We start from the raw sequence: 19,261 nt of genomic DNA on the forward strand, positions 1-19,261 counted from the left end.
ATCTCGCAAACTGCAGAGTCGCACGGAGGGCGGTGGGCGGAGCTAACAGGGCCGGAGCGACGTCAGCCTCGGGGCGCCGAGAGCTGGGCCGCGCCCTGGGTCCTCGGACTTTTCACACTGCTGTTGTCCTGGGGCCACCATGTACCCACCCGTCGCTTCCTACAAACAAGCAGGAAGTTCACAGGAAAAGGAGTCGACCCAGGAGAACCGCAAGGCTCAGGATTCGGGACTCGAGTTCCAAGGCGGCCTTTTCTGATCTCCAGAAATACGCGTGGCTTCCTCGTAGGCCTTCAGTGTGATGGACAGCACTTAGAGACCAGTGCTTTGACTAGGATGACAAATACCAAACTATCTAAAACGCGCTGATGTTTTCATAGGAAGGGCATTCTGAATGTGTCCAACATATAAATCCTGCTTCTTTCACTTACAGCGAGAGGGTGTCCTGGTGTGTGGTGGTTTCCACCTTTCGCGAAGGCTCCCCTGCCCTGTGACGGAGGCTCCCCGTGGCGCAGCCCTCCTGGCCCGGCGGCTGGTGAAGAACTGGCTCCCTGACCCTCCTCTCCTCTGAGAAGGAAGCCAAGACCCAGGCTGATGAGAATTTTTCTGAAACTGTAACATTATCCTGTTGCTACGTTCACAGAAATGATGGAACTGGAGCGTGGACACATCTTTTCTAGCCTAAAATCACTTAGACGCGCCCCCAGTTTATTGGGATCACTTAGTTAGAGAAATGTGTTTTAGGCACTTCGCGGTTTAGAGTCTGACCACATAAAAAGGCCTTCAAAGGGTTCAACTGTGTATGATTTTTTTCAATTGAGAAAAGTTCCTGTACTTGGCAGCTACACTGTCATGATTCTAGTCCCCTGTAGCGCCTACAAGTAGGCGTGGGCATGACCAAGATGCTCACCAGCTGGCTTCAGCCAGATAAAAATCCCATGTAATTGTCATCAGCCTTTTTTTCTCTGCATCCCTAACAAAGCACTTTCACACTCACCGTACAGAGTCGTGTGTGATCTTCCAACAACAGAAGGTGGACTCGTGGACTTGAAGCTCTAAGGAGAAAACTGTTCCCTGAGACCGCAGTCCGCACGCATGGGCAGCTGCCCACAAAGGCCGAAGATGGGGAGACAGCAAGAAGGGGCCAGAGAACCGCAGGGCTCTCCGGACGAGCCACGGTCTTGAAGAGCCTGCCTCACATCAGGGCTGCAAGGGACATGGTGTAAACATTTAATTCAACAAAAACAATACAGTAAAAGTTGAGCCAATTTAACAGAAAATAAACAAATGGTATATTCAAGCAAGTTTTAATATTAATTATTCAAGAAAGTTTTAATAATTTTTGTGAATTAGAAATATCACTCTTAGAAGATGAAAAGTACTACTGAAGCGACCATTTCCCCAATTGCAGAATGACATTATTTATACATATAATACAGAGCCGATTGCATTGGAACAAGAGTGTTAAATGTTAACAGATTAAAAAGGGCATCTTCACGCCACACCTTGGAGGCCCACTACACCCATACTCAAAGTTATTATTATTATTTTTTTTTTTTTTGCGGTACGCGGGCCTCTCACTGCTGTGGCCTCTCCCGTCGTGGAGCACAGGCTCCGGGCGCGCAGGCTCAGCGGCCATGGCTCACGGGCCCAGCCGCTCCGCGGCATGTGGGATCCTCCCGGACCGGGGCACGAACCCGTGTCCCCTGCATCGGCAGGCGGACTCTCAACCACTGAGCCACCAGGGAAGCCCTCAAAGTTATTTTTTAACAGCATTAAACTATTTCAAGTGCAAACAATTTTTAAAAACCTATGCACGCAGCATCCGTCTTCCTGAATTGCATATTTAAGCCAGAAAGTAACAACTTTCTTGATGAGTGCATTCCAGGTTGTCTTCTGACACCTAAGGTGTTAAAAAGAAAATCAGCAAAAACAGAGTGAAGTACTATTTTTAACAGTTGGATTTAAGGGGATTTCTTGTCCAAGAAACGTTTTATTTCACACTATGTATATATGTATGTATTACATAAATATATATAACATTTTTATTACAGTGAGTTTTAGAGTAAAAAGCAAGAAAATCTCATTTCTTATTTTTTACTGCAGCCCCAAGAGAACGATTTAAAAATGGAAACAGCTTCTTTGGGTGAGCGGCGCCGAGCCCCGCGTTCCTCTTCCGCGCTGCTCTCCACGCGGGCGATGCCTGCCTGCGGCCGGGGCCTGACGCCCACGTGGCTCACGTGCGGCCCTGGGCTCCGTCGTCGCTCCCTCAAGACCCGGTCTGGGGTGAGAACCTCCGAGCGGGGAGCGGGCTCGCTACACTATAGTCCCACCTGGAGAACTGGCCTGGTTTGGGGCTGACATTAAACCCTGCAAACAAAGCAGTTTACATTAATCCAGCAAAACACGGGGCCGCGAAGAAGGTCAGTCACTCACCCTTTCCAGCAGTTTCACAGGCGCACAGTTAGCTTTCTGTTGGTTTGGAAGCCAGGGTTTTAACAGCCCCTCCGTGTCCATCTACTTCATTCCTAACATCGGGATCCTGAGCCTGCCCCGCCCCCGCCCCTCGGGTGTCACGCTTTGGGCAGGGCTGGCCTGGGGGAGAGAGTGGTCTCTCAGGGCCAGGGTTCCTTGCAGCATCACTGCCCGAAGGCCAGGGGCACCTCCCAGGGGGGCTGTTCACTGCCCTCCCCAAGGGCTGCAGCTCCGGGCCACAGAGGGGTCCCCCCGGCTCCGAGGCCAGCTCGCCCAGTGAGGCCAGACAGCTGCACGCCCAGTCCCCCAAGGGCCGGGGTCCCGGCCGCCAAGGACAGAGTCTAGTGGCATTTTTGAAGAGGCGTTTTCTTTGCTCTCTCTGATGGGTGGTGTGATGGTGGTGCCCCTCTGGCATTAGCGCCAGCCCACCGGGCCCAGCAGGTAGAGAAAGCAGGATCCAGTCATGTGGGTGGGGAGGCTCAGGACAAAGGCTGCCGCTTGGCTGCGGTAAGTAAGGGGTGGTGTCTGTCCCTTCGGGCTGGCTCCTACGGAGAGGCAGGAGGCTCTCACGGATCTCTTGCAATTACAGGCGTGAGCTCAGGTAACCCTGAAAGGGTTTTTACCTCTTGTACAGCAAAGAGCACTTACATCTCCCTGCATCTGCTGGGATGCATGCAGTCCAGCACAGGTTGGCATCATTTATTAAGAATAATTTTAAGGTTACAGTATCGCAACACTGAAGCTACAAATTTTCAGTTCTGTGAACACAAACATCCTTAAGCTGTCCCCAAAATGCTCCACACAGGACACGCCTTTAAGCAAACATGGCTGCGTTTTCACACCTAGCCTTGGGCTGGCATAGATGAAGAGTGACGATCTGAAACTGACCCTCAGCTTCGCCCACGCCTTGTTGGAGGGAAGCCGGGAAGCACGCGGTCCTGCTCCAAGTCACTTTATCTCCAGTTTCTCACCTTAAACCCGAAATCTGTTCATCTAGGCAAGATCAGGAAGCAGGGACGAATGGAACTTAGCAACTCGCCCCCGCTCAGAATCGACAGGAGTGCTTTTCCTTGACCTTGGAGTTACTGCCGGAAAGACACACAGCCCTGTGTGATCTCCACGGCGACGGGCAGCTTCTCACTCAAACCCCTCAAGATGGCGTGGACGGAGCCTGACAGAAGAGGTAAAGCTCTGGCCGGCCCAACAGGAGGGAGGAGCTCTTTTGGACACTGTGCCCATCCCGGCCCAGTCCACAGAGGGGAGGACGGCTGGTTTACCGCCTCGGTGATGAAGGGAACCTTTGGCCAAGTGACGAGAAACGCTCCCCCCGAGTCTGAACTGAGCTGCAGTGAGGCCGCCAGGCCCGAATCCCTGTCCGTCGCGGACAGCCTGGAGGGAAGAAGCCTGTAACATCACAGATGACCTCATCCGGTCTAAGGTGTCTGAAGCAAGGGGACTCTGACCTTCGCGGGTCAGCCACAGGCAAGGAGAGGGCGGCCCGGGACTAAGCTCCCCGGGGTGAGCAGAGCAAGGCCTCAGGATCTGCTCGGTGCCCGGCACGCAGGCCAGGAGCCTGTCGGGGGGCGAGGCCTGACCCCTGTCCTCTTCCCAGAGATGGAATTGTTCTGCAGGACAGACACACCGTGGAGGCATCGGGGGAAACACCACTATTCAAAAGAAAATGTGAAGAGTAACCTTATTTCTGGAAGCCTGTGCTTTAGTTTCGAAGTTGCTGGGTGATGATAAGAAAGATGGAAGACACACTCGCAGGCCTCCGTCGAAGACTCCAGAACACTCTTAGGGGGAAGCCTGGCTGGACACGTTAACCTACGGGCACAGTTTGGGGCCGGTTTTTCAGCGAGGAGGACCCGCCGCCATCTGCCCCGCTGTGGCTGCCCGTGGGGGCGGCCTGCCCTCTGACTGCATCCTCCCTGATGACTCTCGGGGAGGATCAAGCGCCTAGCCTCAGCGACCCTGCTGGCTTCCAGCTGTCCGGGCAGCATGGAAGCTGCTGGTCTCTCCACCTGATGCCGGACAGCTGGCAAACGAGGGCTTTACATATATCACTCAAGCAAAAGATTTCTCCAGCCAAGAACCTGCTTAATGTCCCGTTACCCCTCCAGGAAGGAAGCCTATCACAGAAATAGTGGCAGCTCTTGGATCTAATATTTAATAGGTTGTTCTGTTCTCACCAGAGTTGCCATTTTATTCCTGCTAGAGATTTCATGTGAAAAATTGATAAAATACCCCAGCTCTTAGTTTGGGTTTGATTATAATTTATAATACTAACAGAATTAAACCTTGTTTCATAAGAATGTATATATAGAAAAAGTAATATTTCGGCTAAAAAACAATTTACAACAAAGGAACATGTCTGTTCGTGGGTGCTGCCGAGATCAGAGACCCTGACAGCAAGAAAAGACCGTGAGGGTCTCAGAGGCCCTCGTCAGAGAACGGCCTCGTCCTGAAGTCCCGCTGGGCCCACGGCAGGCCTCCCCATCCGACCCCAGCTACCATGGACTCGTCTGGAAACGTGTGAGACCGCAGACCCTCGAGAGAGAGGTTGTGGGATGGGCATCTGGCACTGTTCAAAGCCTGGTCAGTCGACTCCCAGAATCACCCTCTTCACCCCAGACGAGAGTGACGTGCACACGTGCACACGGTCCTTCCCCACATGGGACTTGGCCCAGAGAAAGGTCACAGAAAACAGTGCATACCTCCCGTGCTCAGAACGAACATCTCACTTAGAAAGCTTCTAATTCGGAAAAACTCAGCATCAGTAATAAGAGGTAGCAACTCCTGGGGCTCTTTGTTCTATAAACATTAACAAGGCCCTTGATTTCACAGCATTTGGAAGCTTTTCTTTTTTGGTTCACTGAGATTTTTTTTAAAGCTCTGATGTGAAAGTGACTACTGAAAATTTATCTACATTTACGGTTCATTCACGCGTTTATTTAACGTCATTATACAGAGGACAACCCCAAAGTTCTTCAGAATATCAAGTACGTAGTAAGTCTCTAGCTGTGACAGTGACAAGGGAACAGCTAAAAACCAAGGCAGTGAAACAAACACGATTTTCTTAAAATTATAAAGTAAGAATACTGGTATTAAAGCTTCATTAATTATTGCAACAGTTAAGAACTTAATTTACCAACATTTCATGTGAGGAAGGCTCTTTATGAAATTTATTCACGTTTTCAAGAAATTAGATGAGAATGTAAAAAAGGAAATACATATGAGTTTTGATTTTCATTAAGGGTAAATACTCATACAATTTTATACAGTGTCACCTAACACAGTAACCTTTAATGAACTTAGGTAGACAGAAATCAAAAATGCAGAGAAGTTTTCTTTTACAGATTTAACTCGAGCAACAGCGATGTGACCCTGACACAAAGTCCACGTAACAGATGCAGCAATGAATAAAAAGTACCAGTGGAACAGCTTCCCTCTCCTGGAGGGGCTTTTACACACAGGTTTGAACTTGGCTCTGAGTTTCAAAGGGAACAGCTGGATACAAGTGCCTTGCAAGAGGAGCCCTGGACTCCACCCTCCCAGACCGCCCCTCTCACTGGCCAGCACTGGGGTGGCGGGGCTGAGCCCCCTGACTACCTGAACAGGTGACAGTCCCAAGCAGCCCGGCGCGACAGGTGTGCCCTGGACAAGGAGGGAGCCTTTGCCCATTGTTCCCTGCCGTGGTGCCCGAGGCGGACCTCTCCTCCGGGTCACTTATCAGGCCTACACGTGAATGCGGAGGAAGGAAGCCCCAGGAGTGGACACGCCCGGCACAGCGGGACGACCCGCACAGGCGGCCAACCGCTGCCCCTCGTTCCCCTCCGTGCAGGGGCCGCGGCCGGTCACCCTGGGCCAAGCCCTCCCGCAGAGAAGGGGATGCGGCGCGCCGTGTGTTTTTCCTGGGAAACCACGGTCGACCTCTGCTTCTAGTTCCTCCTCGGACAGACAGGTCCACGAACGTGGCCTATGGGTTTTCAAAGGATTCCTTCCGCGGTGCTCCCCGGCCCTTTGGCTCTCCCCTCACACTTTGAGCTTCCTCAACCAGGAAATCAAAGCTGTCCCTCCCAAGCAGGAGGTAACGAGAACCTTGTACACGGGTGCGGACATCGATAAAGCTGCTTCACCAACTTCAGCACAAGTTCAATACTTGACAATTTCTTAAAAATTCAGGATGTACCACAGGAAGTGGAGGAATCGGGGGGAAACGGCTGCTGGGCCACCTGCCAGCCTGCACTTGGCTGTGGAGCCAGCGGTGGAACAGAATACTGGGGGCACGCGTGTTACACGCCTGTAAAAACTGAGAAAGCTTCAGGGCCTTTTGTCCCTCATCGTTTCTGGATGTCTGAGGCAATAATCACTGCCATAGCTTATCCCTGTATTTCCACTCCTCTCTTTTTCTTCCATTAAGGCATTTATCCTTAGTCCCAAGCCAACGGCTCACAGGTGAACCCTTCAAAAATGTGAGAAGGTCCAGTCAGCACAAAAAACAAAATTAAGATTCTTTACCACTATTTAAATCAATTTAGAACCCAAAGCTACTGGTTATTTTTAAAGAGTCTGCCTACTCCCTCTTCCACATTTGCCTTTAAAAGAAGGCCAAAAATAAAAATAAAAATAAAATAAGAGACCAGGTTTTCCAAAGGCTTCCCACCCCAGCTCTCCCAGCGGAGGAGAAACAGAGAAGGGCTGGGGCTGGGGCGGCCAGTGGGTTCAGAAGCCTGCATCGCCCAGGTCACAACACAAACCCGGCTCTGGAATTCCCACAAGCTTTAAGGGGTGAGCCAGGGCAGGGCAGGCAGAGAAGACCCCACAGCCTGGCTAGTGCCCTCCGAGGGGTCCTGTCGCCGCAGGCGGGCAGAGCCACCTCTTGTTGGGGGGGTGGGTGGGGGTGGAGCAGCTCGGCTCACGTGCTACCCTGAGCACTTTATTTCTCTGCTTTTCATCGATGCGTCTCAGTGCATGGTGGAAAAATAGTGCTGAGCGAGTAGAAATAACCTCTTCTGGCCACAAGCTGTTTTATTCCAGAGGTTAGGTTAGAAAAGATACTCTTGCTCAGGATAACGTTTAAGCTGAAAAACTGAAAAGTTTCAATGAGGAAGCTCAAAATGTGGGGAGAAAACTACAAAAAAACACTCCCCAGATTTCCCTTAGTGGCCACGGTGCCTTATATACCTGCGACTGGCACCCTGGAACCCCTCGAAGCAACCCCCTCCTGACCCCGGTCTGCAGGAGCCCTGGCGGCCCCGAAACAAACCCGAGGGTGGGGGGGAGGGGCCCGCCCGCCCCCTCCCTCCCTGCCCTGTGCCCCCTCTCCTCAAGCTGCCGGCGACTTTAGTCCTGGTCTTGGAGAGCACCTCGCGCTCTGCCCTCCTGACTGCAGGAAAAGGGTGCTGCTGGCTGTCACAGAAGGGCGGAGGCATCAGAGGGGCAGAGCGGGCGGAAGCAGCGTCGCCCTGCCGTGTCCGAGCCGGGCCGGGCCGGGCCGGGCCGGGCCAAGCAGCCCCTCCCCGGCACCTGACACTCAGCCAGGGCCCCCAGACATCAAGGATACACTCACCAGCAGGAGCTGGAAGACTGAGACTGTGACCAAGCCCCAAACCCCAAACTGTGCAGGGACCACGGTGGTTTGATGTGGGGGCGGCGTGGAGGAGATGGAGCCCGGCTTCTACGAGCGCGCTGCGGGGCTTGTTTTTTAAGGGGCCAGTAACACCCTCCTCTTGCCTCTCCCACCCCCGCTCCCACCCACAGACCGCCCCTGGGTAAGCTGCCCCAGCGGACGCTGAAGGACAGAAGGAACCAGAAGGGGCCCCCGTCGCACAAGCATCAGCTACACGGGCCCCGCCCGTGGCTCTCCTGCCCGCGCTGAAGGAGCACAGCGCTCAGAATCGGAAGGCTGTGCGCGACACACTCCCCCGTGAAGGCTACTCACCTGGGATTCAGCCACTTGGGCCAATTACAAAGTCCTGAATTTTGAAACTGCATACTCAATGCCTCAGAAGCATTTGAAACTGAATTCCTAAAACTATGCAGGTACGCGAAACTGCACACGGAGTGCTGGCTCCTGCTCTCCACCTGACGGCCCAATTCCCTAGCCTCCAAAGCTGAAACAGTCCACAAGCATGGCTGTCTTTGCTACCTCAGATCAGTTAACATTTAGGAACAAAGGACCGTATCTTAAAGGCTGACAGGACATTAACATCCCCATGGACCGTGATGCATGAACCGGCCCGAGGTTCTCACGTGGGAGAACTGTCACAGGTCACACCCCCGCTGTCACAGGTCGCAGAAACCACCACACTAATGAGCACGGGGGACACAGAGTGAACGGCTCGGCCCAGACGCGTGTGGAGCGGGGAGCTGGCCTGGCCTTCCCGGGAGGGCGGCTTTAAGAGCACGGAGCTGCTCCATCAACCAGAGTCTCGCACCCTGACAAACTGAAGCCTCCAGGTCGGCACTTGGCTGAATCGCGTTCACTACTCAAACCAGTATAAATTATCAGTATCTCTATATTTAATTACAAAGGCGTGTGCACAACAGAAAAACAAACCTAAGTGACCAAAGTGAGCTAACAAATGAGATCATTATCGTCTTGACACGAAACGTACGGGCCAAAGAGCCCTCTCATCCACTGTGAAAACTAGAATTTGAAAAGCAACTCGTCTGACAGCTGGTAAGGACCTGAAGGAATTGAGTCCAGCCATCCGGGCAGAGGGAGAGCCAGCCCTGCCCCCAGCAGCCACAGGCCCCCGGGGGCAGGCGCCGGGGTAGGGGAGAGGGTCCCTGAGACAGAGGCCGAGGGCATCCCGAGAATGATCTGGAAGACCCGGGACCACGACTGCCCTCCAAGGAGAAGAGGAGCAACCTGCACCTGCCCTTCCCCTCTGGTGGGAACACAAAACCCAAACGAGGGAAAAATTTCAAGTTCTCTGAACCTTGGGGGCCTATCAGTCTTTATAAACAAGGCTGAGGAGTCTGCCTAGGGCCTACGGTCATGTGCCTTTTTGACCAAAAAACAAAAACCCACACCAAAAAATAAAAAATAAAAAAAAGGAAAAGAAAAGAAAAGCTCCTTCCCCTTGTTGGAAAAAACGTAAGCAAATCACATCCACCATAAAAGATCCTGGCTCGTGTGGCAAGAGGCACTTCTGACAACACTGCTGGCGCCCTCAGCCCGCAGTTCGCGGTAACTGTCCAGGCTCTGAGAAACATGGGTATTTTATTTAGTGCACAGAGTCTCAATCAAAGTGCTACAAACTGCTTCTTTGAAAAAAGATGTTTATTAAACAATTTTAATTGTCATAAAATGACTAAAATGGGTTTTAAAAATTAAGGCTCTTCTCTTTCTGTGGATTGCCAGAACGATGTAAAAATAATATCAATCAACCCTGCTGAACACTTTGTTCCTAGAGTTAAATTTCATAGATTCCTAAACATTTGATGATTAAGATAAAAAGTTGGACTATAAATGACAATTAACGGCCGTTCGTATTGAACACACACTGATCAGGTGTACAATATTCTAATTGAGTAGTTAAGCAAAAATATTCCAGTTAAAGCAGAAATTTTAATTTTAGCATTTTGAAGTCGCTGTTTCCCCACACTGTCATGATTTCCCTAAAATCGAAATAGTCTAATACAGGAGCGCTAACCTCGGGACTCTATATACTCCCAGGAGGGTGACTGACTTGGCTGGCCATTAGTTTGATTATATTTTTTAAACGTTCTAAGGTGAATTATCAAATGATTCAGAATTACATGGCATGCAGTATCCAAAATTATGGCTCTGATGCATTTAGATTTACATTAAGAATAAGAAGTGTCATTCACATTCATTGTACACCCCGCCCCTCCCGCAAGAAAAAAATCACTACCTATTCAAGTTCTAGATCTGGTGCAGCATTAAGGATTAAAACTTACCACTTTACCAGGCCTTCCCCATGTGCAAATAAATCCCTCCTGACAAGCAGTGACTATACAGTCTTCAAGAAAAATTAATACAGTCAGTCTTTCATGTGCTATCTTTTTACAGATGAGCGGCTCTAACAAGGGAACGTCTTCCATCCGAGGACACAGGGGCGTCCCCAAAGTTTTAGCTGGGTCCGTTTTGGTTTTAGTAACTAGGTTCAGTTTGTCGCTGCTCTTGCTAGAGATGTGTCCCATGCTATGGTTTCGTTTGTGATCTTTCTCATGGTGCCTGTCCTTCCGGTCATGTAGTGAGAGCGTCGCGAATTTGCTGACCCCGGAAGCGATGGCCCCGTCCGCGATGCTGCCCTTGCTGCCGGTGCTGGAGACGGCGGAATGCGGGAGGCTGTTGGACCGCGGCAGGGGAGGGGGCGCCGAGTTGCCGGGGGTCATGACGCTGTTGCCAGTGCTTCCGGCAGGAGGGCTCGTGGCGTTCATGACGTTCGTGTGCGTCCTTGCTCTGGAGAGGGGCTGGTGGGGGAAAAGGATGTCTTCCGTGAGGTCCCATAAGCAGAGCTGCGTGTCCTGGCCCACGGAGCCGAACCGATACGTGACACTGACGGGGCGGCTCTCGGTCGAGTTCCGCTTGGACAGCCGGGACTGGGTACTGTTTGCTCGGTCTCTCCCAAAGTGAAGAAGGTCCTGGAAGTCCTCGTCGCTGCCACTTAACTCCATAGGGTCGCTCTCTTCCACGCTAGTGGTGTAGGGGTCAAACGCCACCACGCTGACCCAGGATTTGTGCCCGTGGCCCCGCGCGATCACGCGGCAGTCTCCAAAGGACCAGACGGTCACAAGGTCGTCCTCTCCGCCCGTCACGACGTACTTGCCGTCCGGGCTCCAGCACACGCACAGCAAGCCTCCAAAGTAGCTTTTCATGGTGCCGTGCAGCTCCACTGAGTCAAAGCTGAACACCCGCAGGAAGCCGTCCTGGCTCACGCACGCCAAGAACTTGCCATCTGGGGAGAAAGCAAACTCGTTGAGGGCCCCCTCGCCCACCGTCCACTTGAGGAGAGGGTTCCTCGTGGATTTGCTCTTGCAAGTGTGCACGGCAAAGCTCTCTCCCTGCTTCAGAAGCTGGTAGTGGGGGGCTGTGGTGCCACAAGCGTGCTCCACATTATACAAGTACATGTTCCCACTTGAATGGGCTACTAGGAAAAGGCTTTCCGAACCAGGAACCCATCTGACACAGGTTACTCGTGACTTGTCTATTAGTCTCTGTGAAGACAAAGGAGAACAAGTTATCACAATGGAGTAGTTTTAAAGGTTTACTTTTCCAGCAAGAAAACTTGTCTGCTTCTCAGTGAGAAGGGACGCGTCCATCCAGGCACTCCACGTCCTATCCCGCGGTCAGGCCAGCGAAGGCATTTTGGCCCCTTGTGGAATTACCTTCTAGAACTGCACCTGGGTGTCAGGCCACTGGGTTTCACCGAGTCAGTCATTCAGCAAACACTGTTGAGAGCCTAGTATGTGCCCGACAGATACTATACCGGGCGCCGGGACACACCGGGGAGAGGGACAGCCCCGGGCACTTCGCACGTCTCACGCCAGGAGCGGCTGGGCCCGTGACTCCTGCACCTGCACAGGGTCCTCACTACGAGGTCCCCGGGAAAGTCTCGCAGTCCCCACGGCCGGGAGCCCTGGGCCCCCAGGGGCTCTCTGCACTGCATCAGCCCCGCGTGCCCCGTGCTGACTACCCCTGCCTCTTCCGGCTGCTGGGGCGGGGGTGGGGGTGGTTAGTCCACGTGCAGCCAGCAGCACCCAGGACAGCAACGCACACCTCCCTGGGCTCTGCCTCGGCCCTGATGCACTGCAACTTCCTCACTCACGGTCGCTGTCATGTGTGTATCTTTAGAAGCCATCCTCCATCTTCTTTGGAACAAGGTGGTGTTTAAAAAAATAAACAGATGATTAACACTCAGGAGTATGTGTCTAATCCCTGCCACTCTGCTCCACGTTTATTTTTGATCCACTGACCAACTGTTTCTTTAACAGGCACAGGTCGGGAGGCTTGCCTTTAAAAGAACAAAAGGCAAAAGGAGAAACCCCCCAAAGGGACGACCACCCCCCGAGTACGCTTCCCTGCTTGCAGACCTTTCGTGGGGCTCACTGGCACAGCGGCTTCCATGAGGCTGCCTGGTCCCCAAATCACAGCACCAGAAACCATCTGGGAGTTCCCAAGACCCCTGAGCTCTCAGCAGGTCCTGCTGCCAGACGCTCCCCACTGCCAGCCTGGCAACTGGGTGTCTCGGGAGCCCGGCGGGCTTCGGTGAGCTACACGCTCCCACTTGCCTCACGTGCTTGGGGTTCCTCGACTCGAGCCTCAGAGGGCCACAGGCCACAGGGACGGGAAGCCCACCGGGACACAGGGCCCCCTGCCTTGTCGGCCTTGCGCTGTGTGTCTGCTGTGTGTGCTGCATCTTTACAGAAAGTCACAGAAAATGAAAACACTTGGTTTCTTCAAAGGGACTAATGAACCATGCAAACTGCTGCAGAAAATTAGGCCCTGTAAGGGAGGTGGCCAACAATGGTCCCAGCCAGGGAGGAGTGGAGAGGCCTGACCCTGCCTGGCATGAGGGCCCGGGGCTAGCGGGCCCGGCAAGGGTTACTGAGCAGCAGGGGTCACTGCTGTCGCTCTGCAGTGTCACAGCCGCACTGTCACCCCCTGCCTCTTTCCTCTCCTGCCCGGTGACCTTCCTGTATACGGCAGCTGACCTATGCTAACGCCAACAACCTGGAAGCCCAGCGCTGCTCTGTCAGGGTTTCCACGAGACCGTCACCATTTCTTCCACAGAGGTCAGAGGCACCTTACGAGACCAGGTCAGGGCTTTGGTCTTGAGGGAGCCTACCCCCACCCAGCAGACCTTGCTGTACCCACCGGGCTCAGGCTGCCCCAGCACTCCTGATCCCTTAACCGGGACTGGTCTGCTGGCCTAGTGTCCAAGGGTGGTGCCGGTTCACCCCCACTGGTGGCCTCACTGGGCGGCTACAGAAGCGACCTCAGGCTGAGAAGCCAGGCTGCTGGCCGTACCCTGGCGCGGTGTGTGGCTTTCAACCCCTGCACCTCACATTTCACCACAACCAAATCTAATCTCAATTTTCCCAACAGCTCTCCACCGTTACTCTATCATGTGTGGAAAATTTTAAGGATGGACATAAAAACTAGCACTATGGTTAGGAGAAAAATTTTATTTTTGGCTTAAAAAGGCAAAACAAAAATAATTCCATTAGAACTCAAAACTGGAATACTGTCAAGTAAAAATGGTATTTCCCTGCAACTGTGAGGAATGGAGATAAATAATCATAGCACCATTATTAAAATACATGTTACTAGGGTGACGAGACACATTTAAAGATTTTACTCCACGTTCAAAAGGTGCATTGAGCCTGCTGTAAGTAGACACGTGGATGTAACTTACGGACAAAAACCTGAGCCCACCTTCTGTGCCCCTGCTGGGGCCCCCATGTAGACACGTCACACCTCAGCACTTGGGAAGCAGGTACAGCAGCTTAAGCAACTGCAAACCAAAACCATTCAAGGACCACATATCCAACTCTAGCGTGGGAAGGCTTTCTCAGTTGTTCTACACCATCAGTGTTCCCTACCAGACTGTGTGCTCAAGTGCAGGGAAAACGTCTGCTTCATCTTGGGGTACGTGGCAGGCATATCAGGACAGCCGTGCTAACTTCCAACCTGAGGATCTACTCTGTGGCCAAGCACTGAGCAGTGGCTCTGCACACATGCTGTTTCATCCTCAAAATAACCCCGCAACGTAAGCTTTTATTTTTTTAATAGGTAATACAGTCATAATTCATATATATTAATAAAAGTATCCAGTAGAAAGCCTCACTCACACCCCTTTCCTCCATCCCAGATCCCTTGCCCCCAGAATTACTGTCATTAGCTTCTTGTTTACCTCTGCAAGTGTCTTCCTGCGTGGACAAGACAAACACAGATACAAGTTTATCCACACTCCCTTTTTTTCGCTGTCTGGGCCTCTGCTTTCTCATGCAGTCACACACGTGCGTCTCTCTGTACTGGAACGAAGACAGCTTCCTCATTCTTTTCTACAGCTGCAGAGTACTCAATTATATGGATATACTGTGGTTTATTTGAGAAGTCCCCCACTGAAGGACACTGTATAGCAAAGAATAACCTGCGCATATGGCAATTTTCACATGTATAAATATACCTGCAGGATAAATTCCCACTGGAATAGCTGGCTCAGGAGGTACATACATTTATAATTTTTTATAGATATCGCCAAATTACCTCCCATACAGGATGTAACAATTTATATTCCCACCAGCAGTGTAAGTATGAGTGCTCATTTCCCCATAGGAAGGTAGGTGCTATTGCCGTGTTACCCACCAAGAAACAGGATCAGAGAGGTCCGCAAACTCGCCTGTGGTCCCTCCCGCTCACCACCCACTCATGTTTCGTTCATTCCTCCTTCCATCCTTTACTGAATGTACACTACACGCCAGGCACTGACAGCACCAACAGACAGACATCCCTTCCTGAGTGGAACTGATGTTCAAGTGGGATGAAAAGGTAGTGAAATTGACAGGATCTGACGGTGAGGAGTGCTGTACTGTGAGCAAAACCCAACCAGGGAAAGAAGACAGAGGGCAGGAGGATTAGAGTGATTCCAGTCTCAAGGAGGAAGGCCTAGAAAGGCCTCTATCTCTGGGATGAGGGCGCGCTGAGCAAAGAGGTAAAGGGGCAGCAGAAGAAGCAGGCTGGGAGGAAGCAGGTCAGAGCATCCTCACAGAGGGGACAATGGTGGGGGAGCAAACCAAGCGCTCTTCATCCTAGAGACACGGAAGGCACTGGTGCAAGGGGGATGGAGCGGGTAAGATGACACCCAGCACAGGCCCGTCAGCCCCAAAGGCGCCTTCTGTGCCACCGACAAACGTCAATAAACCAGGGTGCCCCTCCTGCAGACCCCGGGCAGTGGGAGGCACAACTTCAGGGCTAGCTCGGAGTCACTGAAGTAAACTGCCCTGGGCTATCACTTGGTTTGGGTTTAGCAAAAAAGTTAGAGAACAGAAATTAAAAAACAAATACCTAGAACATCTTATTCAATAAATATAAAGAATGCAACCCACTTTCTGCACCATAAGGGTATATTTTTGTTCCAGAAAATGTCTAATAAAAAAAGTAAGGCATCTTGGTCAGTTCTCAGAGCTAACTAACAGGATTTCCCCGCCGGGCTTGACCTCTCCAGTGTCAGTGGGGCCGTGATCTGGATGATGCGTTTGAGTATGTTGAAAAAACACCCTTGGCGAAAGCCCAGGTCCCCTGAGGAGCTCCCGAGTACAGGTGGGGCCGGGCGGCCAGATCGAGGCTCAGCCCAGTGCAGTCAGGTCTGCGGATGTGCACGGTAACCGTTTTGGCTGGAGCACCTGAGCAGGGGCAGGAAATTAGGTCTGGAATCGTGAGCTGGGACTCAAGGACATGCAGTACCAGGCTAAGGGGTCTGGGCTGTGACCTTGAATCCCTGTGCTGACCAATCCCACAGCCCCAAGCACCTGAAAGTGACTGGTCCAAAGTGAGACATGCTGTGAGTGTAAATTACACACTAGATCCTGAAGACCTGAAAAATTATGGAAAGTATCTCATTCATAATTTTATATTGATTATATGTTGAAATAATGTTTGGATGTATTAGATAAAGTAATACATTTTTTTTTTTGGTCTGCGTTGGGTCCTCGTTGCTGCGCGCGGGCTCTGTCTAGTTGCGGCGAGCGGGGGCTACTCTTTGTTGCGGTGCGCGGGCTTCTCATTGTGGTGGCTTCTCTTGCTGCGGAGCATCAGCTCTAGGCACGCGGGCTTCAGCGCATAGGCTCAGTAGTTGCGGCACACGGGCTTCAGGAGTTGTGGCACGAGGGCTCAGTAGTTGTGGCGCTCGGGCTTAGTTACTCTGCGGCATGTGGGATCTTCCTGGACGAGGGATTGAATCCATGTCCCCTGCACTGGCAGGCGGATTCTTAACCACTGCGCCACCAGGGAAGTCCCAAGATAAAGTATCTTAACTTCACCTATTTTTAAATTGATGTAATGTGGCTATTAGACATTTTAAATTGAATTTGTGGCTCACAATATATTTCTGCTGGCTGTACTGCTGCAGACAGTAGGGGCACTGAAGATTTCTGAAAAGGGAAGCAACAGAATGAAGTGAAGTCTCCCATCAGCAGGTACAGAATGGTGCGGGTGAAGAGAGACCAGTTAGGAAGCTATGACAATTGTCCGTGGGCAAAAAGGTCTTAAACTTGACCAGCGGAGGTGTGGCAGGATGGACTGTTTAACAGTGGGCTAGGCTGGATGGAGTAGGAGGTGGGGTGGGGGTGAAGGAGGGGTGTGAACAGACTCCTAGGTTTTGAGCTTGAGTGACTGGGAAGGGGGGGTGACAGAAAAGAGAGGAGGGGTGACTATGCTGGGGAGAAGTTCAAGTGTCCTCATTGAGTAGGCAGCTGATGAAAATGACTGTGGAAGATGAGGAAACGGGCTGTGAACAGTAAGAGCCAGATCTGTGACATCCTGAGCTCTCCAAGGCAGAAGGTGTACAAGGAAGAGGAGGAGAGTGTGCAACTTTGGGAAAAGACTACTTATAGGGAGCAGGACAAAAGTCAGGAAAGCAGAAGGAAAGCCGAGAAAACCAGCCAGAAGTCCCATGAGGAGAGGAAGGAACTGACACTGAGTGAATGTCTCACAGGCCAGGGGCTCTGCTCCCTGCATCACGATTCCCTCCATCCCGTCACAGGGTCACTGGGGGCGGCTCTGTGCTACAGGCCAGGGGGGGAGGCAGTGAGGGAGCTGGGCGGGGGTCCAGGAGAAGAAAGCCCCTTGCTCCGAGGCTGAGGTGAGGCCGCCCTGGCAGGAAGGGCAAGAAGAGGAGAGCGGGGCAGGTCTCAGGGAAAGACAGGTGCTCAGGTCATCTGGCAGGACCACTGAGCTTTCCATTAAAGAGGGAAATTCCATAACACTCAAAGGCCTACTTTTAAAATCACTTCCATTGGGCTCCCCTGGTGGCGCAGAGGTTGAGAGTCCACCTGCCGATGCAGGGGACACGGGATCGTGCCCCGGTCCAGGAGGATCCCACATGCCGCGGAGCGGCTGGGCCCGTGAGCCATGGCTGCTGAGCCTGCGCTTCCGGAGCCTGTGCTCCGCAACGGGAGAGGCCACAACAGTGAGAGGCCCGCGTACCGCAAAAAAAAAAAATAAAAATAAAAAAATAATAAATAAAAAAAAAAAATAAATAAAATCACTTCCATAAAAACCGAAACCAAAATCTGGGTATTACTATGCCAGGTCTGTACGTCAAGCCACCTACCCAGGAAGCGGGCTCCCGCACCCACTTCTCTCCCTGGTAATCACCACGGCTCCCACATTCCCCCTTCTGAATGCAGAAGACACTGCCTCATTTCTAACATCAATCCAGTCAAAGTCCAACAAACACCAAAACTACCGTCCTTAATGGCATTCACAAACAAGACTTTCTAACTATACTAAACTAGTTTAGAGGAAGCAAGAATAAAAATAAATCCGTAACCACATTAAAGCACCACTGCTAAAATGAAGCTTTCCAAAGCACATACTTTTTAATTTTCTTTTTTTCACTGCTATCAACATGATAAGCAGGAAAAAATTCTTGGGGGGTTGCTGGGTATGCATTTTACAATGCAGATATTAATTTATAACAGAAGTACTAAAAACAAACAATTCCAAAACCACAGCAGCTGCTGGCAAAGCCGTAATGTAGCCACAAAGTAATGTAGCCACAAGCAAAAACGGTGACTAAGGGCTTTGATTCTGTAAAGGCATTTAAAGACAGCTGCTTCTTCCCTCAGGAAGTATTAGGGAAAGGTATTTCAAAGCCCTGTGAAAGAGGATCAGATGTCATTTTTATCAATGTCAAAACTTTAAGGAGTAGATCATTAAGTGCTCATTTCCTTCCTTTGATTAAAAAAGCAACAACAAAAACAAAACTAACAAGATGCCCAGAGCCACTCTGTCGTTAGAGGACTAGACAGAATATTGCGAAGCTGGGCCTCCTCTCCTCCCCACTCCTGGGGGCGCTGCGTGCAGAGGGAGCCTGCAGCCTGGGATGAAAGAGCAGACACAGCCTCAGGCAGCAGCAGGGACAGGCGTCCACGAGGAGCCTACAGCCTACCCAGTGCGCTGCCCTGGCCTCACAACCTGCGAGAGAGGAGAAAGTCAAGAACAGGGGGGCTCATTACACGCCAGGGATGAAGAAGCTGAAACGACAAGTTCTTCTTAGATTTTACATCCACCCAATAACCAAACATACTTAAAAATCCTTTGAAGTTACTGTTCTATGGATACAACCCAGATATAATCAGAATTTTTACAAAGGCAAACAAGGCTGAGTTCATTACCACACAGAAACTGCCCCTTTATGACTTTCTCCCCAGTGCATCGTAACCGTTAGTGATAAAAAGTGGACTCCTCACCCCTTCCGGGCGCTGACCAGGGCACCTCTCCCTCCCTGGTGACCCTTACCATGAAGGTAGGCTCCACGGTCTGGGAGCTCATCAGATGTGCCGTTAGATACCATCAAGGGCATAAAACATACAGAACACTACACACAGAGACGTCAAGTCTACTCTAAGGCTTGAGAGAAAGCAGTGTCTCAGGGGATCTAGGCTATCATTCCCCAAGGGATGCTAGCAAGGACCAGCCTTCTTCCGGGGCTGAACTGGTGCAGCGGCCAGGGTCTCAGTATGACTGGGACGGCCCGGGGAGCAGGGCTCACCTCTGCTATCTGACATGAACTGGATGGACTGAGGG

The 19,261-nt window shown here is 51.6% G+C and overlaps 1 protein-coding gene across 8 annotated transcripts in view; it reads right to left on the reverse strand.

Annotated features, from left to right (window-relative positions):
* Positions 1–2,313: 2,313 nt before the first annotated feature.
* Positions 2,314–19,261, reverse strand: part of WDR20 (WD repeat domain 20) — a 62,945-nt gene continuing 45,997 nt past the window's right edge. For 3 of the 8 annotated variants that reach the window (XM_065871027.1, XM_065871022.1, XM_065871020.1), the window contains 2 exons: positions 10,405–11,664; positions 2,314–2,367 (listed from right to left, as the gene is read on the reverse strand). In XM_065871027.1, the coding sequence (XP_065727099.1) occupies positions 2,314–2,367; positions 10,405–11,664 (1,314 nt within the window). Of the gene's footprint in view, positions 2,368–7,818; positions 7,885–9,745; positions 11,665–19,261 lie in introns of those variants that run through there. The other 5 variants (XM_065871026.1, XM_065871023.1, XM_065871021.1 and 2 more) reach the window with 4 other exon arrangements.

Source organism: Phocoena phocoena, chromosome 2, assembly GCF_963924675.1.
Source record: "Phocoena phocoena chromosome 2, mPhoPho1.1, whole genome shotgun sequence".
Taxonomy (NCBI): domain Eukaryota; kingdom Metazoa; phylum Chordata; class Mammalia; order Artiodactyla; family Phocoenidae; genus Phocoena; species Phocoena phocoena.